Here is a 26,554-nt window from a genome sequence, read left to right as displayed (position 1 = left end):
TATACTTAATTATACTTAATTACCATTGCAGAGATTGGGGTGAATAAGTGGAGAGTTATCAAATAGGAATTATGAGGCAGAGTCTTAAAGGCCCAACTTTGCAGAAATGGAAAAACCAGAAAAGGTTCCATGTCATGAAATAGAAAATTTTGGGAGATAAGAGGAAAGTTGGGATGCAGTATTTACCCATCTGGTAACAAGAAAAAGGGGAAAGGCAGGGTTCTTCACTGTAACTTAGAGGTTTACTACCACAAATGGACTAGTAGTTCACAATGGAGCTCAATGCGATTTGTCATGCATGTGATTGATCAGATCTTTTATAAGACAGAATTTAATATAGTTTTATTACATACTATGTAGTAATTCATGGTATTTATCTGGTTGGATACTCTTTAGTATTGCATCATATGTTCCAGGGTTGAATCCTGGCACTGAAAACAGGTTCCAGAGCCAAACTCTGTTTATGTGCTGAGTTTAAGGCACACTAGTTTGCATGCTCTTATGGGAACTTCTATTGGCAAATCAGATCAACAAGGAAGAAATTAATGGGAATATCATTATCTTGCACAATGACTTTCAGCAAAGCAGAAAAACAAATCTTCAGTGTACAATGTTTTTGGTGAATCCTGAAGATGCAGGTCTTTACCCTGGTCTAGGACCCTTGAAATATATATTTTCAGGACCAACACTGGTTTTTTTGCTATTGCATTTTTTAATTGTAAGCTTTTTAAGTGTTGTAAACTGTATTTTTAATTGTTGTAACCTGTCATAGGACCTTAGGGTGAAGGCTGGGTAATAAATTTAATAATTATTATAATTATAATGTTAAGAATGAGTCTGCATTTTAAAGCAAATTGGCTGATGATTTAGGTATTAAGAAATATGAAAGGAAAAGTTAAGAGTAGGCATGGCTCTTCTAGGTCTTGGTTGAGACTTTACTTTCTAGAGTTCTAGAGTTCATGTCTGATTTAATGTTAAGGTGTCTAGAACTTAAGGATTCTCCCTGGAAAAAGAAGCAGCTGGCTGTTTGACTTGTGCTGATAACATTGTTATAGTTGTTATGTTGTAAACAAGTAACAACAAATAATTACAACAAATATTCTTTAGATTAACAGCTTCCTTTTTATCCATGCAAGGGCACCTGAACTTTAGTTGCTGCAAATCTCTTTTGACCCTAACCCAATCTGAAATTACCATGCCTGTTGGGTTAGGGTTGCCAGCTGATGATAAATTTATGAGCCACGGTGATAACTGGTTTACAACTCTTAAAACTGGGGTCCTATGCATGGTTTTGGATCAGCACTGGGGGAGAGCAGTGCTCTTGTCCCCTTACAGAGGCAGAAATGCATCCTGTTGTGCCTTTTATAGTACAGAAATAAAATTACAGAGAAAGCTTCGCCTGTTGACACCCTGCCAGGTGCTTGCTTGTGGCCTGTTCTGTTTTAGCCCCTCCACCCCATCTGCAAAACAGAATACAAATGTGCACATTACACAAATCATATAGAGTTTTCCATGTGAATATGTGAAGCTGTGCTTTTCTAGGGAAGCGCTCCGAAAGCAAGCACGCACAAGCTGGGGACCCTATTGTGAGGACAAAATGTTCGTCTGATCTCCTTAAGGGGTGGGGGCAGGGAATAGGAACGATAATAAATCGATCATTTCGAATCGCTTCAGCGGGGAAACCCTGTGTTAACCTCCCATGGGCTCCTGGGAGGAAAGCTGAGGGAGTGATAACTGCAAGTCCTCAGATTCAGGTAGGTAGCCGTGTTGATCTGACGCAGTCGAAATATATATAATTTTTTTTTTTAAGTCCAGTAACAGCTTAGAGACCAACTAAGTTTGTTCTGGGCATAAGCTGTCGTGTGCATCTGAAGAAGTGTGCATGCACACGAAAGCTTATACACAGAACAAACTTAGTTGGTCTCTAAGGTGCTACTGGACAATTTTGCAAGTCCTCGGTGAAGCTTCCTGCACACTTGCATCCTCCATCTTTTCGGCACGGAGACGGCGTCACCTTCAAAGCCTCTCGCGAAGCGAAAACGCAACCTCCCGCCTCCCGCCTGTCACGTGACAGTACGCTCAGCCGAGCCCTCCGTGACTGAGGCGCTTGAGGGGGTGGGAGTAGCCCCGCGCAGCCAATGAGAACGCGCGTGGGATTTTAGGGCGGCGCGAGGCGGCTTAAGGGCCAGGCGTAAGGTGCAGCAGGACCAGCCGCCGAAGCAGGACCTGGAGGAGGCATGGATGCAAGCGGGGAAGGTGTTGTGCTCGTGGCTGCTGTCAGGACCCCGGTCGGTGAGTGGGAGGGCGCGCAAGGCCGGCTGCGGCGGATTTGGGCCTGGAAGGAATATTTTACCCATTGGAGAAGCTCCGCTTCCTTTCTGATCTTGATCATTGATGTAAACCTCCAAAATGTATTTTGCCTAGTTAAGTTTTTACCTCTATCTTCAGCCCATTTTATTTTATTTTATTTTATTTTATTTTATTTTATTTTATTTTATTATGGCTGATGCAAATAAAGATTCTTCTGATCTGATCTTTCTGATCGCGGCTGGAAAGCGAAGCAATCGCTCGGGCGTTGCTACTTCGCAGTGCCTCTCCAGTATCATTTTAGTGCCCCTTCAGTTGAGCTGTAGCCCATTTCTCGTGGAAGGGGAACTGCAGACTCGAAGGAAGGGTGTGGGCAGTTTCGATTGGCCAGCCCTTCGTGTGTTTTTTAAGAGAGGACGAAGAGTGCGAGAATCTGAAGATGAGCTGTCCTTTTAGATCCATTAGACGTCATCCCAAATCAACGTGCTTGTTGGCCCTAATCCAAAATTAAATAACATTTTTGTGATTGCAACTACATGAAAGGTGGGCGACTTGCAAATTTTGACTAAACTCTCCTCTGTTTTCATGAGGACTGCAAGCTTTTACAGTAATTTTCCCCAGATCGCCCAAACCTAACCGTGCAAACATGTCAACTTGGAAGCCAGCCAGCCGCGCTGAGTTCAATAGAACAGACAACCTAATCTTCATTTCGGAGTTTCTAATTTTCGTGCAGTACTTGTGGCGTAGAGCCGGTGGTAAATATTAACGTGGTCACTCCAGGCTCCGCCTCGCCCAGTGATTGGGTAGGAACTGTAGAGCCACCGGGCGGAGCAGCCCTGTGATTGCTTCGTGAGAGGCGCTGACGAATCGCGCTCTTCCTCCGGTTGGCCTGCGCCGGGTAGAACCATGAAAGCTCGGCTCGCTTCTGTTCTCTCATTAGATTAACAGAACCTAATGCTGCTCTTTAGCCAGTCCTCTGCAAAGAGATGGCTGCAACGTAGAAGCAGGGCCGGATTTACGGATAAACTAAACAAGCTCTAGCTTAGGGCCCCACTCTCTTGGGGGCCCCTAAACAATTTAAAGAAAAAAACCACCTGGATGTACATTTCCAAAATATAAGATAAAAAACAAAATAAAACCTACATACAGCAACAGTGTTTTGTGTTGTGTAGGTTCCTATGGTGTAAGTCATGGGCCCTGCCTGCTAGCCTGCTCCCTAAAATATCACTGGTTTACTCATTTCTTTACATAGGGTGCCTATGATATGAGTTAATTTGACAAAATACATATTTTGTTATGTGCAAATGGCTTTAGATACCTATTAGATCCATAAATTACTATATCGCATATGTTCAACACAAAAAACTGCGACAATTTGTTGTTGACAAAGGACAGCTGGACATATAAAGGGCCCCATTACCTTCAGTAGCTTAGGGTGCCATCAAACGTAAATCTGGCCTTGGGTAAAAGGATTTGGCTCTTGGGTCATGTGACAATGTCCTTGGAGGGGAGATCCAGGGTCGGCAACTCGCTTTGGGAGAAAGCTGCAATGCCAACTCCTGATCTCAAAAATGCAGCTCAAGTACCTCTGAACATGTGCAGAGTTGTTTTCAGCATTGATTACATGTGGCATGCCTTTATGAGGGGTGTGTTTCCTCTGTGTGTTACCGCAGGACAAAATAGATTATTGCCTCTACTTTAATGCAGCCTCTTATCTGCTTCGACAAGTTTACTCTTTTGTCTTCTATTTAAAAATCATCTTTCCCCACTCTTGATAGTCTATTTTTTATTCTCTATACTAACTCTTAATATTCACACTGGTTATTGCACAACTTAGCTTTAATACATCATCTTCTCTTTTTTTATTTGGCTTTTTTAACCCATTTTGCACAAAGCAAGTGTGAAGAGCGGCACAGGCAGTGTGTGTGTGCGTTATGGGGTATGTTGCATTGAGGAGAGAGTGCTTTCCTACCCCAAATTTAGATGATTTTGAGCATGAATGACTGAAACTGAAAGACAGCAAAATAGAAAACAAACCAAAGGAAGCCTTTATTTGCATAATGCTCAATCATGGGCATAACCAAGGGGTGGGTGGGAGGTCAGCTGCTGCCCCCCCCCCCCATGATCAACTAAAACAATAAAAATACTTAGCTGAAGTTCTGCCCCCCCCCCACAACATAAAGCCTGCCCCCAACAATAAGTCTGCTCCCACCAACATAAATCCTTCTTTATTGGGAGTAAGTCTCATTTAAATTAGTGAGACCAATTTTAAAGTCAGCATGGACAAGATTATGTTTCACTTATGCACAAAGATTTACTAGGAAACATAATTTGAGTCATATGTACAATTCCAGTTATGCAACACCCCACCCCATATTACCAGTACTTCATTTACATATGCCTTACTGGACCTGGATTCACAAACCTTTTTGTAAAGTACTTATTTTGTGGTTGAAAAAGGCCTGTCTGTAGTAAAACAACTTAACTTGCTTTTTATCTAGGCTCCTTCAATGGTGCCTTGTCTACTTTGCACGCCCATGAGCTGGCTTCTGTAGCCATAAAGGAAACCTTGAAGAGGGCAAAAATTGAACCTAAAGAAGTATCTGAGGTTATATTTGGACAAGTCTTGGCTGCAGGTATGTCTTAAGTGAACCAGTTTTCTCAGGTGCTGGTCTGGAATCTGTTTTGCCCTCTTCGCTAGGGCTTTTGTAATACGTAGACAAGATATGCATTTATACTATGAGTCATATTTTTTAATCTTCCTCTACTGTACAGCTCACCTTCTCTTCTCCTGTGTAAGTAGGGTTGCCAGCTTACAGCAAGTTGTCTTGTAACCTTTCATTGCCCCTGGCGGCCAGAGATGAAGCAACTGTGACTGCTCCTTCTCTGGTCCTGTCATCTGCCCTCTCTGTCACAACATATAGGACTCCCTATGTGCCACATCAGTCAGAACATGTGGTGGGCCATACGGCCAGAGAAGAGGCTTCATTGATAAGCCACAGCTCTCTCACCTCCGGCCCCACCGAGGGTATTCAAGCTACAACAGTTTGCTGGATTGCAACCCTACTTACCATTTTTATTCATCTCAGTGCTGGTATATCAAATTTCCTGAGAGCAAATACTTGGATTTTATTTGTGAGCAAATGGTAGCGAACATCCTCATTTACTCTAATTCATATAATTTAAATCTCAGAAGGGAATTCCGAAATAACCTTACCTCAGGTTGCATCATAACTCATGGGAAGTTGGTTTATAAGGGAGCAGTTGTCCTCTAAGGAATAATTGCTTAGTAGGAAGAGTTTCCCTTACCTTGAAAGGTCAACATCTGGAGTTTAAAAGCCTGTCACAGCACATCCCTACATGCTAACCAAGGGGTGGGGAGCCTTCTTCAGACTGAGGGCAGCAGTCCCTTCTGGGCAACCTTCCAGGGGACGCATGTCAGTGGAGAGGAGGAAAGAGCAGAGGGAAAAGTCGATGGAGCTGTTGAGGTGAATTTGCACAGTAGGCTACTTTCTCCACACTCGCACATCCCTCTCTATCCTCCACCCCATGAGCCAGATAAAGAGCTCTGAAAGGTTGTATTTTGCCCTTTGGCCTGAAGTTCCCTACCCTCCCTCATTATGCGAATGAATCTTATAAAAATGTTCCTTGCCCACTCCTGAGTTTCCGGTCCACAATAATCCTATTCACTCCCCCTGATACCTTGTCAATCCCTAATCCCGGTTCATACTTTCTTCCTAATCCCTCGCTTGCTGAGCCCCCCACAGTCTTCCCCCATCCAAGCTAACCTGAGATGGTCTTCCATGGTTAAGCGTCCTCTAGTAGACAGTTGGGAGGGGCTGAGGTGACATAGGGTGCCCTCATAACAATTCTAATTGGCAGAACTGTTGTGCAGGGTTGAAAAGTGGTCAGGAAGCAAGGAGGTTGCCCAAAAAGGTGCCCCAAAAAAAGAACATGGAAGACGGAGGGAAGGTGCAAAAGTTGTGTCAGTGGAATGTGGGAGTTCAAAACTAAATGAAGCGCATCTCATAGGAATGTTGTAATTTATCCTGAAGGCACAGAAGCCCCAAATCAGGTGTCAGGGAAGAGCAGAAAACACTCTTGACACCAGAAAATCCAGAACAGAGGTGACTTGAGCAACCCAAAGGCAGGTGTTGAAATGCAGAGTTAAGTGTAGGTTTTGGAAAGCAGTGTCTGGTTCTGCAAGCAAGAGCCAGCTATCCACTTAAGAACAAAACAGGATGCTTGAGAATATTGTAGCCAAATGGTGTTTCTGTGTCTTTTTTGCCTTTTCATATGGAAAGGAATGAGGGCCGAAAGTTGGTCAGGGGGAAGGAATGAGAGCAGTTGAGCCTGGTTGTCTGCATGCTGATGAATTCTTTCTATTTCTGCAGGTGCTGGTCAGAATCCTGCCCGACAAGCCAGTGTCGCTGCTGGGATTCCATATGAGATACCTGCTTGGAGCTGCCAGATGATATGCGGTTCAGGCCTGAAAGCCGTGTGCTTAGGCGCTCAGTCCATCATGATAGGAGATTCCAGTATTGTAGTGGCTGGAGGCATGGAAAGCATGAGCAAGGTGAGGCTTCTGCCCTCAGACTTAGTTGGTTTTTGCAGATTAGTGGTTTGGAACAATTCTCAGGGCAGAAAGATTTGGACTAGTTTAGAAAAGCCATTATTTGCATGGTGGAATCATTGTGACTGAAACAAGGCTGGGTCTAACAACATGCCCAAGCTGTAGAAATGGGGCGGCAGAGTGTGTGTGTAATTCAATGGTTCAGTTAAGTAAAGTTAGACTCTGGATTTAATTGACTTAATGGGAGCTCCCCTCTTTAGATGGCAAGCGTTTCACTTCAAATCACAGTCCTGCTGTGTTAGGAGCCTTCCTGCTCATTCCTCTCTCTTTGCCCTAAAGTCCTGACATCACCAGTGGTCCAACCCCATCCAGAACAGGTAGGATCCTTTTCTAGTCAACTACTTTGCCAACTGAGCATACCTTGGATGTCTCTGGATTGACCATTTGCCCATGTATGGCCTACTCAGATCATCAGTCCTCCAAGGGCTCTGGAAGAGGTATACCATGTTACCTCCTATGCGATTCTTTCAACTGGGGTTGCATCTTCCATAAGCAAACCTTGTACCGCGGCCCCTTCTGTAGACCTCATTTGTTTACAGAAATCGGAATAGCTGTGACATGGCGAGGGACTGGCCAGAAGAGACTTGATTTCCACCCACCTCCAAACAACGTCATTCTTAGAATTCTAAATGTGTCAAAATGATTTACTTGCAGGCGCCTCATGTCATTCATATGCGCAATGGGTTGAAGATGGGGGAAGCCTCCTTGCAGGACACTCTGATCTTGGATGGTTTGACAGATGCCTTCTACCACTACCACATGGGTATAACTGGTAAGCCATATGATTCTTCCAAATGGCATTGTCAAGTGGGTGGGGGAAGAGTCTAGTTCAATATTGGATATTATTTTTATTTATTAAATATTAGATGGACCATTTCAGCTTTCGCATTTCCTTCAGCAATAGCTTTAAACATTTATTTAAGCAACAGGCATACCTTTCCAACAAAATAGATTTGATCGTGTCATGAGTGAGTAAGCACTGAACGTTGGAGGCAGCAGATTCCCATAGTTCATTACTGAACTTTTGATGCAATTAAAGCTGTGCTGTGCATAAGGCAATGTGACTCTTGCTGCGTCATGATAATGAATATATACTCCCCAACTCCTGGTTTCAGCTGAAAATGTTGCCAAGCAGTGGCAGGTTAGTCGAGAGGAGCAAGATCAACTGGCTGTACAGTCACAGAACAAGGCTGAAAATGCCCAGAAGGCTGGCTATTTTGATAAAGAGATTGTTCCTGTTCCTGTGCCTTCTAGGAAAGGTGAGTATGCATTCGTAGCAACACCTGTTCTGGGTACAGGGCGTATGACTGGTTATCACGGTCTGTATCTGTTTCTGTGCTTCAGTTCTTTGTTATCAGGGATAATGATCTAACTCAGAGGTGGGTGGAGTCTGGCCCATAAGATTAGTAATTTACATTGTCACTGTGAGAAGTAAAGCTGAAATGATGGATGGTAACCATTTCACTGCTGTCAGGCTGCAAAGCAATTTTTCAGAGGTCTCCTGTTTGAAACGGTTCTGAGCCAACGTTTCCTGACCTTCTGAAACTTTGTCTTAAAGTCTAATTCATTTAACAGTAAGTAAAGAGTGAGAGACTAGGGCCCTGCGGGACTTGACATCTTTCCGCAGGGTCTCCAAGACAGAGCTGTTCCACCAGGCCTTTGGTTTGGGCTCAGTCTGACCCTTATGTTTCCCTCCCATTATGGTTTTGATTTATGGGCTACTTTTAAAATGAGGCTGCATTTTAAGTTGCATTTTAACTTGTATTTTAAATTGGGTCCCCCCCCCATTGTTTTATTGTAATTTTACTGGTGTTAGCTGCCCTGAGCCCAGCTCTGGCTGGGGAGGGCGGGGTATAAATAAAAAATTATTATTATTATTATTAAAAAGAGAGGTGGAACCTCAGAAGCCGAATGTTCCATGGGTTAACTCTAAGCAGTACTGTTGTTGTGTACCTTTGTACGTATTGGAAGTAGACCGGAGCCCTAGGCATTCTTCTGTGGGAACACAGAGTTGCTATGAGTTGTTGTGTGAGTGTGTCTCCCCATTGTACTGCAGTGGAGGGCTGGCTCTGCAAGCACAGAGCGGCTGCTTCCATAGAAGTGAATGGGAGAGGACAGGATGGGGGATGGGTTGGGGGCAGGGAGATGAATTTCCATTTGGATAGGTTACAGAGATCTTAGGTTCCATTTTAAATTCTACGTAGACAGTTCTTTCTGAAATACTTGCTGCCTTGCAGGTCCGGTTGAAGTGAGAGCAGATGAGCATCCTCGCCCTGGTACCAAGTTGGAAACGATGGCAAAGCTCAAGCCTTTTTTTATAACTGATGGAACAGGAACCGTGACCGCAGCAAATGCCTCAGGTTTGTTTAAGATGTTATAAACCATTTTTAATAGTGCATTTTAATTTTGTAACCCATCCCAGGACCCAAGGGTGAAGGGTGGGTAATTAAGGATCATAATGGATACCACTTAAATATAATTCTTAAAATGCATCTGCTTCAAGCAAGTTTTATTTAACTTCAGACAGATACAATTGGGAATACTTGGGGTAGGGGAAGGGAATGTATTTTCTCCAACCACAGCTTGGGGCATTGCAGTGGGGTGGGGGAGGGGGAGGTGGTTGTTAGGCCTTTCCTCAGTAGAGACTTAGGACTCTACTAGACTGGTAAAGAAAAAACAATTTATATGCATTGTATGTGTGAGAACATTGTGCCACCAGATGGTGACATGGAGTCCCGTTTTTCTCTACCTGTTTTCCCTGTTTAAATTTACAATGCTATAAACTGAAACGCTTCTTTGATGTGTCTAGATCCAGCCTTAAAGACCAGTACAAAGTACTGTTTGTAAAATACAGTTTGCCATGCAGAATCCCAAAAGCCTCTTTTAAAGTGTTGTGTTGTCCTTCAAAGTTGAAAGGCATGTTTCTGTCCCTAATGAACCCTCAAAGGGGAAAACTCAGTATGGACTGAGCACGCTCAGTGGGCATGAAATGCTGATGACAGATGACAGGAGAAATGGAAGCCCTGTAGGAATGAGATGGAAGTGTCTGGAATTCTGTGACATTTTCTTGCAGGTCCTACTTGTATATATTTAACCGGATCTCAAAGTGCTGTTGTGTATGTAGCCAATGCAGCAGCACCAAGCTGGGAACCCCCACCTTTGCGGAAGTACAAAGAAATGTATAAATCTTTAGGGGAAATCTGCAAGGGGAGAACCCTCAAAACTTCCCAGTGAGGAATAAGCATGCTCAGTGGCCGCAGGATGCTGATGGACTGGGGCTGGGGGGGGGGGTGAGAATGGAAAACTGGGATGGAGGGATAAGCTGGAATGTTTTGAATCCTGAACAGGGGAACTGAGCCATACCGCAACATTTTGTGGCAGGTTACACTTTTCAATATTCCATCCTTAAACAATTTGGTTCGCCTAGGGCTTGCCAATCGGAAGGTCAGCGGTTTGAATCCCTGCGATGGGGTGAGCTCCCGTTGTTCAATCCCAGCTCTTGCCAACCTAGCAGTTTGAAAGCACGTCAAAGTGCAAGTAGATAAATAGGTACCGCTCCGGCGGGAAGGTAAACGGCGTTTCCGTGCGCTGCTCTGGTTTCGCCAGAAGCGGCTTAGTCATGCTGGCCACATGACCCGGAAAAACTGTCTGCGAACAAACGTCGGCTCCCTCGGCCTGTAAAGCGAGATGAGCGCCATAACCCCAGAGTCGTTCGCGACTGGACTTAACTGTCAGGGGTCCTTTACCTTTACCTAATACTGGTAACTACAATTTTGAAGAAGATAAGTGTTCCTATCAACCACTTTGAAGTTATATTTGTATACAAGTCTCATTTGCCATTGCTTTCCAGTTGTGACATTTGGGGGGGAGATCTAGTAATGTTTGCGGGGAAATCTATCTGTTAAATTTGGCACACTAGGGTCATGGGGATAAGGATTTGGCCCACTGGCTAGAAATAGTTAATTCACACTCCTGTGCTAATAGGCAGCTGAAGGGCAGAGGGCAAAAGATTTCTACTGTGTAGTTCTATCTACTTTCAGGTTTCACTCTACCTGGAGAACGCTTTCAATGGCATGTTTTGAGTCTCAAGCCGTGTCCCCTCTCCCCCCCCCCCACTCCACCCCAGGTCTAAATGATGGTGCTGCAGCTGTAATTCTCATGAAGAAAGCTGAAGCCCTTAAACGAGGTCTTGCCCCTTTGGCACGGATTGTATCCTGGGCCCAAGCTGGTGTAGATCCTTCTGTCATGGGGATTGGGCCTGTCCCAGCCATAAAGAAAGCTGTAAGTAATAGATTGGGAACAGGGCGAACCTTTTCAGAATACAGTGGTACCTCGGGTTAAGTACTTAATTTGTTCCGGAGGTCCGTTCTTAACCTGAAGCACCACTTTAGCTAATGGGGCCTCCCGCTGCCGCCGGAGCACAATTTCTGTTCTCATCCTGAAGCAAAGTTCTTAATGAAATGATTTTTAGAATGTTTTATCATTATACTGTTGTTAGCCGCTCTGTGCCCGGCTTCGGCTGGGGAGGCCGGGATATAAATAGAATTGTATTATATTCTTATTATTAACCCGAGGTACTATTTCTGGGTTAGCCGAGTCTGTAACCTGAAGCGTATGTAACCTGAGGTACCACTGTAGCTGCTTAGTCCCGAGTAACAAATCTTGTATTAAACATACACTCTGCTGCCTCCCGAACCATATACTGTATTTTTCCGTATAAGACGCCCCATATATAAGATGCCTGCTGTTTTTGGGGACTCAGATTTAAGAAAATGGGGGAGGGGAGATGTATCTTTGCATAGAACGCCCTTTATTTTTTGACATTATTTTTTAGGGAAAAAACCTAGTCTTATATACAGAAAAAATATGGTAGTTTTTAAAATGTTTTGGACAGTGCCATTTTTCTAGAAAAAGTGCTGGAACTCACCATGAATGCCTCCCTTGTTCTCCTATAATGGCAATAGTGCCCACCTGAGAGGTGCCGGAACAGACTTCTGGCTGGAAAAAAAGCCTTGATTTTGGGAAATCTTCAGTTGATGCTAAATTTCTGTTTTCCAAGCAATGCACTCCTTTAGTTTCTATGAATAAATCTGAGACATTGGCACACAGTTTCTGTGAGACTCATGCAATTAATGAGCCTATGCGTAAAATTTTACATCTTCCATGTTAATGGGAAGGCTTCAAACAGTATTTTTAGAGTCAATAACCAACTGCCCATAGCATTACCCTATTTTCCTAATGTCTGGAATCTAGTTGGTTATATTCCGCTTCTAAAACCTGAAGGCACACAGACCAGCTTTGCTGCTAATTGCTTGAAGCCTCGATGTTAATTACTTGTTTGCCCTTCTGCAGCTGGAAAAAGCAGGTTGGACAGTGGATCAAGTGGACTTGTATGAAATCAATGAAGCCTTTGCTGCTCTAGGTTGTGCAGTAACAAAAGAGCTAAAACTGAACCCGGAAAAGGTACGTCCTGAAAGCTCAATACTGGAATCATCTAACCTTATCTGACAAAGGGAGAGATAATTAGGTGCAGCCTCTCTCAGATAAGGTGGAAGGCATTCAGAATAAATTTGCATATATTGGGGGGGTTGGTGAATATAGAAGGGCTCGTTTCATTTGCAGAAGGGGAGGATTTGGAGGGTGGAGAGCCTCCCACTGGAAGAAAAGTGTACACAGGTTTGGTGGGTGTTAAACTGTTGAGGGACGGGAGAGGGAAGGAGGAATTTACAAAAGCTTCCTTCCTCCAGTGCAGGAATGGGGAAACGCAGGCCCAGGGGCCAGATGCCCCTCTCCAGGCCTTTATCTGGTCCTTGAGACTGACCTTGCCAGGCCATACCACTCTCTCTGAAGAGTGATTTTGCCTGCCAGGAATGCATCCTTTACTACAATGATGCAACTCAATTGCATCAGAACTTTGTCACACCTCCATGCCCCCTCCTGGTAGCTCCACCAAATCTGTTGGCTACCAGCCATCGCTGTGTTGCTTTGAAGAAACTGGGGGTCACTCCCCTTGCAAATACAGTTTACCTCCCTCAACTCCCAGGGTTACAGCCATTTTTTTCTGGAATAAATGTTGCTTATCAACACAGCTTTTAAAGAGAATTCACACAGTATTGCTGCCGAACTATCACATTAGTGACTTTCTTCACCCTCACTGGTCCTCTGACTTTATTTTTTTAAAAAAACCATTACAGATAATCTCTCCAGTGAAGGCTGGTTAGAATGTCATTGAGGCATCTCCCTTCCTGCCCCTTTGTCTGCCTTGTTCTATGGTATACTTGAATTAACAGGAACACTTAATTTTTGTGGCAGGTGAACATTGAAGGTGGGGCTGTCGCCCTTGGCCATCCTCTTGGAGCATCTGGTTGTCGGATCCTTGTTACGCTTGTGCATGCACTGGAACGAACAGGTGGAAAACGGGGGGTTGCTGCTTTGTGTATAGGAGGAGGGATGGGCATAGCCATGTGTGTAGAAAGATAATGGAAGTGTTTCGGTAATTCTGTATTTTTTGCATGGCTTCTAATTAAAACTGAAACTGTCTTAACTGCCGCCTCTTCCTTCAATTACTGTGACCACGTCACTATCTCAGTTCCATCACTGCAAATGCTGTACCAACTTTGAATTACTAGTACTGTGTTGTATATAAACAAGTCATATATACTGAGATCCATATAGTCACAGGATAAATATGGCTTAAAATGGCCAATCCCTCTGCTGGCTGCTGCAGAGAGCACCTTAGTGGGCAGAATCAGTCTCTTGACTTCAGGAAAAGTTAAGCTGTTGCTTGCCCCACCCCAGCACAGAGCAGAAACCTTGGGTACTGCTACTTTGGCTGCACAGCATTCCTTGGTGTAGAGAACCAAAAGCATTGGATAGTGACTTCAGTTTAAGCCCTCAAAAGCTCTTAGCCACCTTGCATTTTATTGTGTGCTTAAATATCAGAACAAATATGAGGACACAGCCATTTTTTTAATTTTAAGTAATTAAGCAGAAGTGCAACAGCTTCATTAACACACTTGTACATACAAGACTACAAAGACTTTTACAGGAACAGTTGGAATAAAAATGCATTTAGTCTTCAATTGCTCCAGAATGAACTGCATCTTCATAGCATCCGCCTTTATCACCTTTACTTTCAGGGTGCAGCTTAATAACATCATCGATTCGAAGAATAGTAATTGCAGCTTCTGTTGCAAACTTCAGACTCTTTGTTTTAACCACAGTAGGCTCAAATACACCAGCCTGCTTGTTGTCACGTGGCTTTCCATTGATTAAGTCAAGACCAATCCTTTAAAAACAAAGTTAATTGTTTTAGACTGGTTTAATATTCCCAAATGAAGAGCTACGGTATTTTTCGCTCTATAGGATGCACTTTTTCCCCTTCAAAAATGAAGGGGAAATGTGTGTGCGTCCTATGGAGCGAAGACGCCATAGCCCCGCGACCCTCTCCTGGCTGGAGAGGTGATGCGTGGCTATGGCAGGAGCCTCTCCGCTGCTCCCTGACCTGCTCTTTGGGGCTGGTGGTGGGCTTCCCCCCGCCAGCCCCAAAGAGCAGGTCGAAAGGAACCTGAAGCCTGGAGAGCGGGAGGGGTCAGTGCACACCGACCCCTCTCGCTCTCCAGGCTTCCAAGGTAGCCGCCTGAACGTACCTTAAACAGCACCATGTTTTAGAGCGGGAAAACAAGAGGGGGATAGTTCTCCCCCTCTCTGTGCAGCGCCTCCTGCCGCTTCACTGAAGGGGCGCTGGGCAGAGAGGGGGAGATTTTTTTTTCTTGTTCTCCCCCCTCTAAAACAAAGTGCGTCCTATTGTCCGAAAAATACGGTAACTTTTAATCCCAATTTTGTAACATTTTTGATACAGCAAGAGCAAGTCAACATTTAGCTCCTGTGCTCTTCCTCAAACTTTTATCCATTTTTGTCAACCTTGTACCTGAAGTACACCACCAGAAAAACCTACCTTGGCAAAGCTGCCGTTACAGACACAGGGTTTAAGTCATTTTTTAAAGATGATTTGTATTGAGTGCTGGCATATTGAGACTAGAATTGAATGTTTGATAGCTATAGGTCATTGGGCTTGTGACAAATAATTCCACTTCTTTCTGCACTGACACTTACCATTTCAAGTTTTTGCGTTCTGGATTCACTTGAGCTTCATTGTGAAATGCCCTGAGTTTTGCGACAAGATCTATAGCATCTTGAGCAGCATTGACTGCTAAAGTGTTTGGAATAACCAGAAGTGATCTTGCAAATTCTGCAATAGCAAGCTGTTCACGTGATCCCTAATTAAAAAAGAATTATATATTAGCATTTCAGAACTGTAATGCAAGATAACAATGCCTTATTAGCAATAAATAGCCTATTGTGCTGAAAGTTAGTTGAAGTGATCCCATATAGGTATTCAGAATAAACCTATCCATTTTTAAAATCAATCTTACATTTTAAAATTCCCAATGCATCTTTCAACAATTATTAAGTGAATTATGGCTGCTCTCAACTGAAAAAAAAAAACTCCAAAGCTACAATAAAACAAAGTTCACAGGCAGAAGTGTTTCCAAACATTTATTAACTAGAAACTTACCATGCTGGTTGCATAATTTTCTAGGTAAATTGAAAGCGCTGCTTCAACTGCACCACCTCCTGGAACCACAGACTTTGACTCTAATACTCTTTTGACAACACAAAGAGCATCATGCAAGGATCGCTCCATTTCATCACACATGAAGTCATTTGCCCCTCGTAATATAATGGCGGCTGTAGTCCGTGCCTTAGTACTGTTTCAGAAAGACAAAGTGAAAGGTCCTTATTCCCGAGTTAGTTATAAAAAAAATTAATAGCTAATCTAACCAACCCTATTTAGGTATTTTTGAGTTACTCATTTTTCATTATGTAGTTAACAACTGAATTGTATCCAGGTTTATCAAGAAAATTCATGGTCTCAAACTAATTACAGAGGAGTGAAAATAATCTATCCCAAACATATAACTGCTCACACAATTTAAAAGGCATCATGGCAACTATCAAACAGGAAATTTCTAAAGATGTAGCAAAATATGCTGGTGCCAATACTTTATGCAAGAGAATAATTCTTACTTCTTGATTAAGATTAATTCATCATCACAAATTCTTTCTTGAACCACTTCTTCTGCTTGTCCCAACATTGATGCCTCAAAAGTTTCTTCACCTTCCAGATTTGCCAGGGTTGAACACAGAGTGGCTTATAAAAAACAACACACAAGCAAGGCCTTTAGTATGCTTCACAAAAGCCACTTTCATTATGCCAAACAACCTCACTCATATTTGGGTTTTTAAGGTCCAACAAGTGGCAGTAAGCAACGTGTTTCTATATATTTAACTTCACTAACAAGACTAGCAAGCTGTGGTATTAAGATTTAATGCTGAGATGTCTGTAGTTACCTCCAGAAGCCTTAGCGATGCGTTTAAGATCTCTTTTTAGAACTCTGCGTACTCCCATGGCACCAGCATCCGCAAAGTATTTCAGACACATATCATCAATTCCACCAGTAGTCAAAACGACATTTGCGCCTGTGGCCAAGATCTTATGAATTTTCTCTTTAGTGATGTCAGCCTCTCTGCATGAGAGAGTAGGCATGCATTAGTTAAACAGAAACAAACTCAAATATGAAATTAGTGGTCGAAAAGATAAAATGCTCCATAAAACTAGCTGTGACTTAATGTGTGATCTATCTTCCCAATTATATTAATATCCATTTCATATAAAATGCTTTCCAGACACGCATACAGGGCCTCTGCTAAAGATCTTTAAAGATCAAAAGTAGCATTTTGAAATGAGTTGGATGCCTGTGCAATTGACATGTAATCATAATGCCCGGTCCCATATAAAATCTTTGCAGATATATCTCAGATTAACTGTAGTTTCCAAACCATCTTCAAAGGCAGCTCTACATGCTATACAATTGCCCCATTTGAAGGTTACCAGAACATGCATCACAACTATCAGAGACTGGTAAATTAATAAAGTATACAACTTTTCCATCCAAACCCAGCTGTCTAGCAATAGACAGAAGCATAAGCCTGTGAGATAGATGAGTTAGTAAAGCTAACTCCTATGCTCTCAGGATTATCGGTTTAAGCCCCATATGAGACAAAAATATTCCTACATTGCAGGGGGTTGGACTAGATGACCGTTGTGGTCCTTCCCAACTCTACCATTCTATGATGCAAAGGTTGCTAGACCCCACAAAAAGATGGAGCTCCATCAGATGTAGCCCTACTGCAGCCTTTCTTTATAAGGTGCCCGCCAAGGTATTACTGGCACTAAATCTTCCATGCCTGAGCACTGGTCAGATAATAAAAGCTGTAGTCGAAACATCTGGAAGGCACTAGGTTGGAGAAGGCAGCTCTACTGCTTTCAGTTATGGCACACAATTACAAAGATTATGGAGCTCCTTATTCAGGTAGATAAGGAGGCAAACTTGTGGGAAGGTAAACTGATTTAATTGATTTCAAATTAGCCATGAACTTAGATTCACACACCAATACTTAATTAAAAGATTCCGTGTTTGCCCCTGGTTCTTTTTAAACATGTTTCACTATCTAAGACAAGCCTGAAACCTATATATACACACTATCATTTTAGTTCCAAGTGTCCCCCCACAGCATACCTCTGCCTAATCTGGTCCAGTTTTTCAGGATCTGTGACTACGACCTGAACACCAAGCTTCATTTTAGTCTTCTGTAAGCTGAAGTCAAGACATGCAATCTTTGCATTTACTATTCTCTTGGGCATACCTTTAAAAAGGAGAAAAAACATACCACACCCCCTAGGTTGTTTATTAAAATACAGTATTTCAAATTTATTTTTAAAAATCAAGTTAGGAATATTCTTTACAATGTGCTATTAGTAATTCTTGTAGCAAAGTTATTCACCAAAGACTCATTTTCTTGAAACCCACTCTGTTCATAAACCCTCTAGGCTAAATCAGTGTCTATCCATTCAAATCATGCATTATTGGTTGATACACTTTTACACCACAAATCTTCAGACATCTACTTAAAAGTGAGTCCCATTAAATTCAGAGGGCTTACTACCAGGTATGAGGGTGCAGAATTGCAGCCCGAGACAGAAGAGGACCAAATGTCTCCTACAGTTTATTTAGTATCATACTTTCATGTTAAACGGAAGTGTTAACTATATTTTATGCCATCTACTAATACTTTAGGATTCCTCAAAAAAAGAAAGTGCATGTGTGTCTTTGCTACTAACACAAAACTCTATTGCTTTGTTAATAAGAATGTGACCTTACTTTGGGAGCCCACAACACAGTTCAACGCATAGCCATTTACAAGAATGCTCTCTTTCTGACTGCGACCATGTGCCTTCAAAACATTAATGGAGTTGATGGGATAGTGTGCTTGCCCTTTTGAATCTGTGTATTTTACTGCAAGTGCAGCATCCACTACCATGTTGGCAAAGAAGTCACTGTCACTATAAGAGAACTGTTAAGGAGAATAGGAGCAGTTGAGCATCTGTTAAATTTACTGCACATCTCACATTAAAAAGACATTATAAATATTCAAGAGGGTTTCATAGCAGTGAAGACTAATGTCATTATACAGATGCAAGTTCTCTGGAAAGACATTCTTAAAGGAATGCCAATGATTTCAGGATTAGACCATGCCTTTATACCTCCCCCACCACATATCTAAGAAAAATTGCTATTTTTCTCTTAAAGGTAGCACTCAATACTTTGCTTCCACAAACTGAAAGGATACATTCCAATGATTTTGGAGGACATTGATGTTTTAGCTGCATTAATAAGGCAGTCCCTGCCCAGCTCATCTGAGTTAATAACAAGGTTCTCATTGATGTATCGAACTGCCTCCCTGTTGAATAAAAGCACATTTTTTACAAGGTAGTTATGATTTAATTTTAATACTCTCAATGCTTTGGCTACTTACAGAAATTGTAACATTATCAGTAATTTCATCTGTTTGAAAATGGAATAAAGGCTGAAAATGAGTTATTTCCTTCAATGGCCAGCCATCCTTCCAAGGATAGCTTATGAAAGAGTTTTAAAATACTATGCAACATATAAAACAACCAAGCTGAACCCAGCAAAGAATAAAACACAACCTGGATCAATGAGCTTAATCACAGCAACTTAGGACTGCCATCCTATGGTGGCTTAGAGGGTGTGTGAGGGTCATAGACAGAATGGATCTCCTACACCTGCAGAAGGAGGCTGATTATCTCAAATCTCCTTCTGTGGGTGCAACAACCTCTACCATACTTGCTGCTCCGACAGTGGTTAAAGACAAAAATGTGGTCCTGCAGGCTTGTGAAATGAAGAGGACATTTGAATCAGTCCTGGGTACACACATGCAGCTTAACACCAGTGCTCTTTCCCTACTTGCCACCCACCTTTCGTATGATGGCTGGGGCCGTTAAATGTGCTGTCAACTGAGGCACAATAACACACTGCCCTAAACTAAAAATCTTAAGATTCAATAAAACTTTAACAGGGAAGGTTGAAATTGCTCAGCAGTAGATTTCACCACTGAACAGTTTTCTTACTTGCAAGCGAGACGATATCCACTAATGACAGAAGTGGGATGAATTTTCTGTTTAACCAACTCATCTGCATTTTTCAAAAGTTCTGCAGCAATGATCACCTGTTAGACATAACAGAGACATGATTTAACAATATGCAAGCTATTCTGTGAAAAAATTACAGCATAGTCAAGGCATAAGCTTAATGAAAAAAGAATGACGGTCTTAATGTGATAAGTTCAGTGAAAAAATTACAGCATAGTCAAGGCATAAGCTTAATGAAAAAAGAATGACGGTCTTAATGTGATAAGTTCATTCTCTTTAGCAGATAGAAGGTATCATTTGCAGGTCACACTTCTTGCTGGCCCTGGAGGGACCATTAAATTAAATTTCACATCCTTTCTACTTTTTCCAGGATTCCACAGCTTAAGAGGATTTGGCGCTGGGCTGGCACAGTTGCCCTAGCTTATCCTGTCCACCATTGCAAACAGCAGCAGCTTTTGCTGTATGGGGCCCACTTCCTCTCATAGCCTGGGAGCTTAGTTCTCACCCAAGGTCCATGGCTGCAATGTCCTCTTCAAAAGATAAGCACTTGAGAATACCTAGTGTCTGTGTAAGGGACACATATCCTATCAGATGTCTGCTCCTTAAGAACCACATGTACGTGTCCAAAAACCTGACCCCCAACCAGCCCTGGCTAGGTGGAAGTGACACGGTAGAGAAGTTAGAAAGAAAAAGAAAAGCCTGTAGATTATGATGCAAGGATAAACATAGCTCAGTATATGCCTGTTGTCTTGTGGCAAGAAGGACCAGAAACTGGGTGAAGAAACAGAAGGCTCTTAATGCACAACAGCATCATTATTCATTTGCTTCCCCTCCGATTTTGACACAGTTCTAACACCCTATCAGTAAGAACCAATGAAGTCAGAAGTGGAACACGGGTTGTCCCAAAGGCATTTAAAGAGACTGACCTGGCTACAGAAATGGAATCCAAATATGGTCTAAGAATTGTATTTGTTGGTTCTGTTGCTGGGGCACACTTTAACAACTGCAGTGCTTTCCCAGGCAAATCTTCCAAAAAGGAAGTTGCTACTTTTGCTTGCTGGGAGATGGAGAAATGATGGCCCCATTTTGTTTCCTCGTAGGTGGTTACTTCTGGCTACTGCCAAAGCAGGCAGATAAAAACTAAGGTTTGTTCTCATGTTAATGTGAGAAGTTACTGAGTTCTTTGTATAATCACTGTGTGCACGAGGATGAAGAAAAAACGAATAAGCATCTTTCAGAGTACAGAAATGCCGGTCTGTCATTCAGAATAGCCAATGCAGTCCCAAAAACTTTATTCTTCTGCCTCAAGCTACTCCATCTTTTAATTGCACCACCCCCTTACATGAACTTGCAAGAAAGAATAATACTTCTGACAGTAAAGTGTAACAGGTGTGTTTTCTTTAAATCCAAACTATAAGCATGCCCAAAATTATTAATTAAGAGTATGTACTGCCATTTCATATAGGATGAATACATTGTCAATATTCTCCTTCAGACCTTTGGCAGTCATTTATTTATCCCATAAGCATAGCCACTTATTTTGCAATGCAAATAAGTGGTAGTCAAATGGGAAGACTTTCCCTCCAGCTGTAACAGTAAACACAAGTAGCCTTGTAAGTGGGTTCAGGAGCATAACCTGTTTAAAGATAATTCATGGGAGAAAGGGCCATATCTAATGCTGCAGCTCCTCTGGCACTAGGGTTGTCTGTGTGCGCAACTGGTCTTCCTCTTGTATCACTCTAGCCGGCTGTGTGCCCTCAAAATCAACTCTAGAGGATTGGAGGACCTTCCAGAATAGATGCCAGAGGCGCAAGAGGGGAGGAAGAAAGGAAACCCAAGTGTTACTGCACCAGTGGAACCTTGCTAGTGCAACATTAGATACAACCCAAGATCTTTTAGAGGAGCGTCTCCACCCCCATCGTTCAGCACCACTGACGTCCAGCTCCGAGGGTCTTCTGGCAGTTCCCTCACTGCAAAAAGTGAGGTTACAGGGAACCAGACAGAGGGCCTTCTCAGTAGTGGCACCTGCCCTGTGGAACACCCTCCCATCAGATGTCAAGGCAATAAACAACTATCTGACTTTTAGAAGACATCTGCAGGCAACCCTGTTTAGGGAAGTTTTTAATATTTGATGCTTTAGCACAGGGGTCAGCAACCTTTTTCAGCCATGGGCTTGTCCACCATCCCTCAGACCATGTGGTGGGCTGGACTATATTTTGAAAAAAATAAATGAACGAATTCCTATGCCCCACAAATAACCCAGAGATGCATTTTAAATAAAAGCACACATTCTACTCATGTAAAAACAAGCTGATTCCCGGACCATCTGTGGACCGGACTGAGAAGGCGATTGGGCCGCATCCAGCCCCCGGGCCTTAGGTTGCCTACCCCTGTTTTAGCATGTTTTTAATTTTCTGTTGGGAGCCGCCTAGAGTGGCTGGGGAAACCCAGAGTATAAATAATAAATTATTACGGTTCTGATTCAAACAAATTAAGCTGGAGTATGTAATTTTTAAACTGTTTGTCAAGTCTGTGTTAATTATGGTATTTTGGCTTGGCAGGTTGATTGAACATACTTCGTTTCAACAACAATAAATGAATAATCCTTTATGTGAAACAGGCTTTTATAAAATAGGCTAAGGAATATAGACATAGCAAGCCTAACATTAAGCGGTTGCAATATTTTTAAAACATCAATACAGCAGGTTTATTATGTATCTAAAATAAATCATATATATGCTGCTTAGATTTCAAAGCAGACCTGAGTGGGATAGCACAGAACAGTACTGTGCTCCCAGCCTTTTTCCAGTGCGCATGAATCTACAAACATACACATACCACAGAGGTGGTCCCATCTCCAACTTCTTTGTCTTGTAGCTCTGCCAGTTCACACAGAACTTTTGCCGCAGGATGCTCTACCTCCAGCAATTTCAGAATAGTTGCACCATCATTCGTAATGGTCACATCCTAACATTCCAGACACACAAATAAATAAATAAATGATTGTTACTTAACATTAATCATAATTATGAAATATAATAGGAAACATTATGCAAACAATCATAAAGAACTGCTTAAGGATCGCTAGGGATTTGCTCAGGGGTCCCTAGTTTTGGACTAACATTTCTAGCTGTCAGAAAATGTCAAGTTCCTCTGCCCAACATCAGCCAAGGAAGCCCCCCCCCCCCGATTTTCCTGAGGTAAGGACAGGCTGGGAGCACGTCACCTTTGGCTGACCCTCAACATACAGTATCAGCACTGAGCAGTCTGTTTTTTGCTGCAGCTTTTACCAAGCAGCAACCAAGCAAGACCCCACCTCATTTTTCTGCTTCAAAGAAGGAACAGTTGGTGAGCTTACTGGTTTGGTCCTGCACACTCTGGTCATACAGCTACCAAATAACCTCCAGCTTTCCTTTCAGTGTTGGAGCTGAGAAGAGGACAGGGATAACTATGAAGCTGTTGGGAAAATCACCACCCACCCCTTTCAGCTTCAAAGTGAGGATGGAGACTGGTTGCTTTTTACTCTCACTACGGTGAGCCAAAGTCCCACAAGTCTTAATTAATTGCCCATTAAAGGGACATTTTGCCCATATTTTGCAAGGCTGCTGAGAATGGATAACTGAATTAGCATGTATATTTACCCAATTCTGTTTTAAGCCAAACCCTTGTGACCAACAAGTTATGGAAATTATTTGAGTACAGTAATGACCATTCATAACATAAGAATATTTTTTCACAACTGAGAGCAGGGCAGTGGGGTGGGGGAAGTGAAGACAAGCTACAACAATTAACCATGATGTTGTTCACTGCTACTGCTCAAGCTGCACAGAAAAAGCACTTTGGTTCCTGAAATTAATTCTGATTGTGCAGATAAAATATAACTGATAGAATTCTACAGAATGGGGTATTAAGTGTGTGAAAATGGTCCAGATGCAATTTTTAACACTTTAAAAAACACGTTTAATTCAGGATAATTTTATAGACTTACTGAAAGACGTATCTTGGTTACACAGTGCACTTTTCTCTTAAAATTTACTCATAGAAAATAGTGTCTACTTACACCAATGTCATCCACCAGCATTTTATCCAAACCAACTGGGCCAAGAGAACTCTTCACAATATTGGCAATGGAAGCAGCAGCCATAACTGTTCAAAAAAAACCAGATACATTTTCCTCTCAAACAGTGCCAAGTGTTTTTCTTAAAACAATAGGTTATGTGATACAGATGCTGCCATATATACACTTATTTAAATCAAATCCTTTTAGAAAAGTAGTTAATTCTGGTTAAGAAAACCAAACTTACCACTTTGTTTAGTATTTAACTATAGTAATACTGTACCTCAATGTTATTTGTACATGGTTTGAATGGGGGAACAAGTGTTTTGCAGAGAACCTCTAAGATGAATCTGAGCCTCCACAAGTAGGCTCTGTTCACACAATCCATCCAGTTTTTCACAAGGAATGGACCACACAAGCAGTTTGTAATAGGCATTTTCTAGTTTAAGCCCAGATCCAGTATAACAGTTCCATGCACAGTGTGTCTAAATGTTCTCAGGTTCATGTGCACAGCTGAACCAGCCCAAAAGCAATGAAGTACATTCACTGTCATTGTAATGACATTGTAATGAGAGAGCCAGTGTGGTGTAGTGGTTAAGAGCAGTAGTCTCGTAATCTGGGGAACCGGGTTCGCGTCTCCGCTCCTCCACCTGCAGCTGCTGGGTGACCTTGGGCCAGTCACACTTCTCTGAAGTCTCTCAGCCCCACTCACCTCACAGAGTGTTTGTTGTGGGGGAGGAAGGGAAAGGAGAATGTTAGCCGCTTTGAGACTCCTTAAAGGGAGTGAAAGGCGGGATATCAAACCCAAACTCTTCTTCTTCTTCTTAATACTGTACTATGTTCTGCCATTTAATATAGGAGGAAGACAGTGTTCATTCTTCTCCTTCAGACTATGGCAGCATTTTCTTTATCCCATAAGCATAACCTCTTATTTGGTAATGCAAATAAGTGGCAGTAGAATGGGAAGGGTCCAACTCCTATCCGAGCAGATTCTAAATAAACTTGTACCTGAGCTTGGGGGAATAGCTATATATTTTAATTCAATAAATTAAATGCAGTTTATAATGTTACAAATATGCACAATAAGGCTCAAACATGTTTTTAAAAGCAATAGAACTTGTATGAAAGATTAAAATACAACCTCTCACCACAGATAAAACCAAATGCCAGCATAAACATATCTATGCAAGATCTCAATGGGGAAGGGGAAAGACAATGCTAATCAGGATTTTTAAGTTCCCCTCTACTTGTTACATCATCTACCACTACTTGGGATTTCATGTAAAATGAGAAAAACACAGCTAACCTTTAGCTTAAAACAAATCTATATTCACTATAGTCACCAGTGATTTTTAAAATAATAACCTATTCAGCAGTTTATGATCATAGCACTTCTTAAAAGAAAATGTAGTTTCAATGTTATTGTGCAAGATAACACTAGTACAGATTTTAAATGGCATTATTTTGAACTAATGGAATTAGGTCAACTGATCACAAGTTAAGCATTATACTCTGACAGAACTTTTAACCCATGGCGCCATGTGAAATTGAAAATTACATCCCAATTTAATGTTTTAATTGCAAATTAACATCATTAAAATTATTCTTTTTGTGGTTCTGCTTTGAAATTCCTGAAACATATTTTTTTTCAATCGGTTACATTTCCTACCAGAATAGGAGTGGGCTGCCGATATCATGGCATGGTTTCTCATAAATCCTCAATGCATCCAAATCGGGCTTAGCAATGTGGCCAACCAAAGAGACACGCTTCGGAAGCGAGCCCTGCCATATAAGGAAGCGAGCTGCGCCACCCCCCACCCCCACCCCCAGTCACTGAGCCGCCAATTCTTACGGAGGCTGACGGAAAAGGAGCGGCTCCATCGCACATGGAAAAAGCGAAATATTTCACGAACGCGGGACTCGAGGCGTGGCGAGAGGAAAAAAGACTTGAACAAGTGGCTCTCAGTTTGATCCTCCCGATAGATCCCTTCCCCTCTCTAAAGGCTCAGGAAAGTGACGCCTGTGGGGCAGCTCAACGTTCGCTGCCTTGGCCAAAGGCCGCCCGTTCTCTGCGCGCCCGTTAAGCGCAGGGAAGCCGGTTCCGCCTCACACGCGCGCCCGCCCCATCAGCCCCCGGCGCTAGCGGAGGCGAAGCTACCGTTGGCCTCCTGAGAGGGTTTCGGAAGACCCCGAGGAAATTAATGACCATTCCTTCTTTCGGTTTTATTTTACCGTTCTGCGTGCGGACATGCTCGCCGGTGCCCCGCTCTCCGAAAACCGCCAAAGGCCCGTCGAACGCCATCTTGACGAACAAAGAGAGCGAGGCGGCAACGCGCGTGCAGCACTGCAGACCTCGCGGCGCAAGGCTTCCTGGGTAAGCCCGCCCCTCAAGGCGGTGGTCGTTGGGAGGCTTGTAGCGTCGTCTTCGCCGGAAGGGCGTAAGAGATGAACCAATCAAAACGCGGGGCACCAGTTTGCTCAGGGCCTGTCTTTTGAGTTTTGGATCGTGATTGGACCTTGCGCCGCAAACGAGCGTTTCCTTCCTGTTGCGTAGCAACAAGTGAGGCGGTTATATGTGTTCTAGAAGATTCTAGAAAGTGGCCGGGATCCGGGGAGGCTCGCGTTAGGAGAATTGCCCAGGTTGACTAAGCGCCTTTGGAAAAGTCTCATCAGCTCCTTTCCCAACCATTTTGAAGCTACTTTAGCCAGAGACTCCCCGCAGCTTGTCATGTTGGGGGAAGCTAGTGATATCCCAATGAATTATTATATATATTTATTATTGTACAGTTCAGAAATTAATCTGATGAATTCATTCCGGCAAGCGCCCGCCCCCCCCCCCCCGCGGCATCCTTTCACAAACGACAGAAAAATCAGAGCCGTAGTGCGCAAGCGCACTTTGCATTGACAAAATCAAGCTACAGGGGGTTGGTGTCAAAATCGAAGACGTAAGAAAAAGCGCCGGACCGCTCCTCCTACGTAA

The 26,554-nt window shown here is 42.7% G+C and overlaps 2 protein-coding genes across 2 annotated transcripts; one reads left to right on the top strand and one right to left on the bottom strand.

The window, feature by feature from the left end:
• The first annotated feature begins 2,146 nt into the window (after window positions 1-2,146).
• ACAT2 (acetyl-CoA acetyltransferase 2) lies at window positions 2,147-13,484 on the top strand. The gene is made up of 9 exons (XM_082215308.1): window positions 2,147-2,292; window positions 4,809-4,943; window positions 6,702-6,883; window positions 7,595-7,712; window positions 8,056-8,199; window positions 9,178-9,300; window positions 11,067-11,221; window positions 12,293-12,403; window positions 13,253-13,484. Exons 1-9 carry the CDS (start codon window positions 2,238-2,240, stop codon window positions 13,418-13,420), a joined length of 1,191 nt encoding a protein of 396 aa, XP_082071434.1. The 5' UTR covers window positions 2,147-2,237; the 3' UTR covers window positions 13,421-13,484.
• Window positions 13,485-13,842: 358 nt separating this feature from the next.
• TCP1 (t-complex 1) lies at window positions 13,843-25,966 on the bottom strand. The gene is made up of 12 exons (XM_082215262.1): window positions 25,807-25,966; window positions 23,578-23,663; window positions 22,356-22,484; window positions 19,497-19,594; window positions 18,695-18,805; window positions 18,226-18,407; window positions 17,584-17,710; window positions 16,355-16,530; window positions 16,031-16,154; window positions 15,519-15,711; window positions 15,056-15,219; window positions 13,843-14,228 (listed from the first exon to the last, which is right to left on the bottom strand). Exons 1-12 carry the CDS (start codon window positions 25,874-25,876, stop codon window positions 14,012-14,014), a joined length of 1,677 nt encoding a protein of 558 aa, XP_082071388.1. The 5' UTR covers window positions 25,877-25,966; the 3' UTR covers window positions 13,843-14,011.
• Between the last annotated feature and the right edge of the window lie 588 nt (window positions 25,967-26,554).

The sequence above is a fragment of the Podarcis vaucheri genome (assembly GCF_965113315.1).
Source record: "Podarcis vaucheri genome assembly, chromosome: 3".
NCBI lineage: Eukaryota > Metazoa > Chordata > Lepidosauria > Squamata > Lacertidae > Podarcis > Podarcis vaucheri.
The sequence above is the reverse complement of the archived record's forward strand: the minus strand, read 5'-3'. Positions and strand labels throughout refer to the sequence as shown.

Bases quoted from the DNA above. Each gene is read 5' to 3' on its own strand.
- ACAT2 (XM_082215308.1), top strand. From the start codon at position 2,238: ATGGATGCAAGCGGGGAAGGTGTTGTGCTCGTGGCTGCTGTCAGGACC. The intron at 6,884-7,594 runs GTGAGGCTTCTG...ATTTACTTGCAG, and splicing joins GCATGGAAAGCATGAGCAAG to GCGCCTCATGTCATTCATAT. The intron at 9,301-11,066 runs GTTTGTTTAAGA...ACTCCACCCCAG, and splicing joins GACCGCAGCAAATGCCTCAG to GTCTAAATGATGGTGCTGCA.
- TCP1 (XM_082215262.1), bottom strand. From the start codon at position 25,876: ATGGCGTTCGACGGGCCTTTGGCGGTTTTCGGAGAGCGGGGCACCGGC. The intron at 18,408-18,694 runs GTATCCTTTCAG...GTTCTCTTATAG, and splicing joins TCCTCCAAAATCATTGGAAT to TGACAGTGACTTCTTTGCCA. The intron at 16,531-17,583 runs GTATGCTGTGGG...TCTCTCATGCAG, and splicing joins CTGGACCAGATTAGGCAGAG to AGAGGCTGACATCACTAAAG.